This window comes from Sebastes umbrosus (genome assembly GCF_015220745.1).
Source record: "Sebastes umbrosus isolate fSebUmb1 chromosome 14 unlocalized genomic scaffold, fSebUmb1.pri SUPER_14_unloc_2, whole genome shotgun sequence".
NCBI lineage: Eukaryota > Metazoa > Chordata > Actinopteri > Perciformes > Sebastidae > Sebastes > Sebastes umbrosus.
This window is the reverse complement of record NW_023618434.1, coordinates 50,001-53,833: the sequence shown is the minus strand read 5'-3', so window position 1 is coordinate 53,833 and position 3,833 is coordinate 50,001. Positions and strand designations below refer to the sequence as shown.

The following is a 3,833-nucleotide window of genomic DNA, read 5'->3' as shown; positions in this document are numbered from 1 at the left end:
CAGGTAGCTCTCTCTCCCCCTCCAGTCAGACCTACAGGTAGCTCTCTCTCTCTCTCCAGTCAGACCTCCAGGTAGCTCTCTCTCTCCCTCCAGTCAGACCTACAGGTAGCTCTCTCTCTCCCTCCAGTCAGACCTACAGGTAGACCTACAGGTAGCTCTCTCTCTCCCTCCAGTCAGAGCTACAGGTAGCTCTCTCTCTCCGGGGGAGAGGGAGAGAGTGACGCTGTGTTGAGGACGTTTGATTGACAGAAACGCTGACCAATCAGAGCAGAGTGGGAGGAGACAGGCTGTGAATCAGCCTCTGAGCTGGTATATTCAGGCTGGCACTATGAGAAGAATAAAGTTTTTTTTGAACATTGCAGCATGTAAACATGTTCTAGTGCAACATTAAAATACATCTATGAACCTGGAAATGAGCATAATATGAGACCTTTAACATCTAATATCCATGAATTCAACAGTAATATGAAGTTCTATAGGTTTTATTAAATGACATGATTTAGTGGTTCTGTGTGATGTTTTGTTCAGAATGACTGTGATGTTAATGAACACAGAGACCAGAGGAGGAGGAAGGCAGCAGCATCGTTTTAATGGCTTCACACAGTCAATGATGTAGAAACAGCAGCACGTCAGGGCAGAGAAAGACAGGAAGTCACTTTATGTATCACCACTGGACAGGAAGTTTAATACAGTATATAGGCCATGTAAACATCAGCATCAACGTCTCCTTCTAGAGGACGTAGTGGACGATGTTAACATCAACCGTCTACTTCTAGAGGACGTAGTGGACGATGTTAACATCAGCCGTCTCCTTCTAGAGGACGTAGTGGACGATGTTAACATCAGCCGTCTCCTTCTAGAGGACGTAGTGGACGATGTTAACATCAACCGTCTACTTCTAGAGGACGTAGTGGACGATGTTAACATCAGCCGTCTACTTCTAGAGGACGTAGTGGACGATGTTAACATCAGCCGTCTCCTTCTAGAGGACGTAGTGGACGATGTCAACATCAGCCGTCTACTTCTAGAGGACGTAGTGGACGATGTTAACATCAGCCGTCTCCTTCTAGAGGACGTAGTGGACGATGTTAACATCAGCCGTCTACTTCTAGAGGACGTAGTGGACGATGTTAACATCAGCCGTCTCCTTCTAGAGGACGTAGTGGACGATGTCAACATCAGCCGTCTACTTCTAGAGGACGTAGTGGACGATGTTAACATCAGCCGTCTCCTTCTAGAGGACGCATAGTGCAAAGCAGGAAACAGGAATCTTTGTCGACTAAATTTTATACGACTAAACAAACTGTCGACTCGTTTGTAGGCACATTTCTTATTTCTAGATTTCAGTGAGACATTCAACACGTCTTCATGCTGGTTCTCTGTCCAAAAGTAAACCTCATCTTAACCATCTCAAGAGCTCAAAGTGTAAAAGTCCTTCGGAAGAACTCTGACCTCGTCTGGATGGAGAGCTTCACCTGTAATCACTCATCACTTCACCCAGCGGAGGTCAGCAGGAACGAGAGCTACAGCTAGAAAACAGGCGTTACGTACAACGGGCCGTGGCTACGTATAACGGACCGTTGCTATGGACACAGCTCTGATGTGGGACTCTGGAGGACCGTTCTTGTGTCAGGTTATAGATTTCTTCAGTAAGTAGCCGTGTAATAATCAGGATAGTGTTCAGCTAGCCAGGTCACTGTAGTGAAATAAACCCCTTCAGGGCGACGCTGCATCACCCTGAAGAGGTTTATTTCACTACAATGACCTGGCTAGCTGAACATTAACCCTTACATTATCTCTTACATTATCTCTTACATTAACCCTTACATTAACCCTTACATTATCCCTTACATTATCTCTTACATTAACCCTTACATTATCCCTTACATTATCTCTTACATTATCTCTTACATTAACCCTTACATTAACCCTTACATTATCCCTTACATTAACCCTTACATTAACCCTTACATTATCCCTTACATTATCTCTTACATTATCTCTTACATAACACAGTTTGTGCAAAGCCTGGCATGAAGAGTTGACTGTAAAGATGCACTGCCTGGTTTAGTTACCGAGCCCAACGGTGCCCCTTGAAGGTGGAGGTGATCCCCCCTAACGGGGATCTACTGGAGATGGAGGTGATCCCCCCCTAACAGGGATCTACTGGAGATGGAGGTGATCCCCCCTAACAGGGATCTACTGGAGATGGAGGTGATCCCCCCCTAACAAGGATCTACTGGAGGTGGAGATGATCCCCCCTAACGGGGATCTACTGAAGGAGGAGGTGACCCTCCCTAACGAGGATCTACTGGAGGTGGAGATGATCCCCCCCTAACGGGGATCTACTGGAGGTGGAGATGATCCCCCCCTAACGGGGATCTACTGAAGGAGGTTTTGGGGGACGCTCTAACGAACCCATGAAGTGCATCTTTAAATCAGAAAGACACATTATATATTGCTATAAAGTCATAAAGTGTCAGAAACATGAACATGTGTTGAGGATTACTTTTGGACAACTTGTCCCTCCTTCATTCTTCTTCTACTGCTGCTCACTGGCCCTGCCCCGGCAGCGCCCCCAGCAGGCCGTTGGCGGTGGTGAACAGGTTGATGGGGGACGATCCGTCGGTGATGAGGGTGGACTTCAGGCCCAGAGCCTGCAGCAACTTCACCTGCAGGACCACAAACACACCATTAACTCAGTAAGTGGACCTTGAGTTTAGAAAATTTGACGGCGTATTAGGTTAACAGAGTGCAGACAGCGTGATGTCACTTCCTGTCCGTCGTCTGGAGGTCAGTGTGTTGTTAGTGAGATGTCTGAGATCAAGTCTGTGGTTAAACACCAGCTGGAGAGATTTTAACGTTTAGGTCTACGATATAAATCACGTCAGTAAACGTCCTGCTGGGTAACGTCGAAGACTTCACGTGTCTTTAAAAAGACGGCTACTAACGAGCGTCTACATGAGACGACTAAAGCCCTGAACACACCGGAAACATCAGCAGCGCGTGGCGGCTGCGTTACCTGGTGTTTTTTATTTCAGCGTCAGTGTTAACAGGTTAGAGCAGCCACACAGATACGCGTGACGTGCGTGCGATGTGCTCAGCAGCGTCTCTTCTAGAGATTCGATGTCTCGCCTATTTTTGAAGCGTGCCGCGCGGTTCACAGCAGCAACAGAGAGTGAAGGTGATCTACTGACTGTATATTAACATCATATCAGCTACATTACTACAGTTTACATGTCTATCAGTAGAATATGTTACAGACATGAAAAAAAAGTAAAGACTTCTTTTTAAATTATCACTTCCTGCTTTCATTTCAAAATAAAAGCCCTCAAGAGTTTTTTCTGTGGACAGAATAACTTCATTTGTTTACACAAAGCTTTTATTCTGAAATATGTGCCGGACCGTGTTGTAGAACATGCAGTGACTTGGAGAGCTCCATGAATGAATATAGTACAGAGTTTTAATGGTGGATTATTACTATTATTTACTAATTACCTCACATTTCCGAACCTTTCTCTGTCTAAAATAAATATAAATTATATTTATAATGAAATGAAATTGACATTATGGAAGGAGAACTTTATGTAGAAAGAAAGAGCTGACAGCAGCAGCAGAAGAACAACCGACTTGTGAATCACGCAGCCACCATGCGCTGCTGACGTTCCCTGTGTGTCCCGGGCTTTTACGCCCAGCAGATACTGCAGTAGTAGTAGCAGTAGTAGTAGCAGTAGTAGCAGTAGTAGTAGTAGCAGTAGTGGCAGTAGTAGTAGTAGTAGTAGCAGTAGCAGTAGTGGCAGTAGTAGTTGTAGTAGTAGTAGTAGTAGTAGTAG

General features: G+C 45.3%; 1 protein-coding gene across 1 annotated transcript in view; it reads right to left on the bottom strand.

The window, feature by feature from the left end:
- Positions 1 to 563: 563 nt before the first annotated feature.
- Positions 564 to 3,833, bottom strand: part of LOC119484133 (major vault protein) — a 31,036-nt gene continuing 27,766 nt past the window's right edge. The window contains exon 17 of the mRNA XM_037762664.1: positions 564 to 2,672. Within this exon, the coding sequence (XP_037618592.1) occupies positions 2,553 to 2,672 (120 nt within the window). The 3' untranslated portion in view covers positions 564 to 2,552. The remainder of the gene's footprint in view (positions 2,673 to 3,833) is intronic.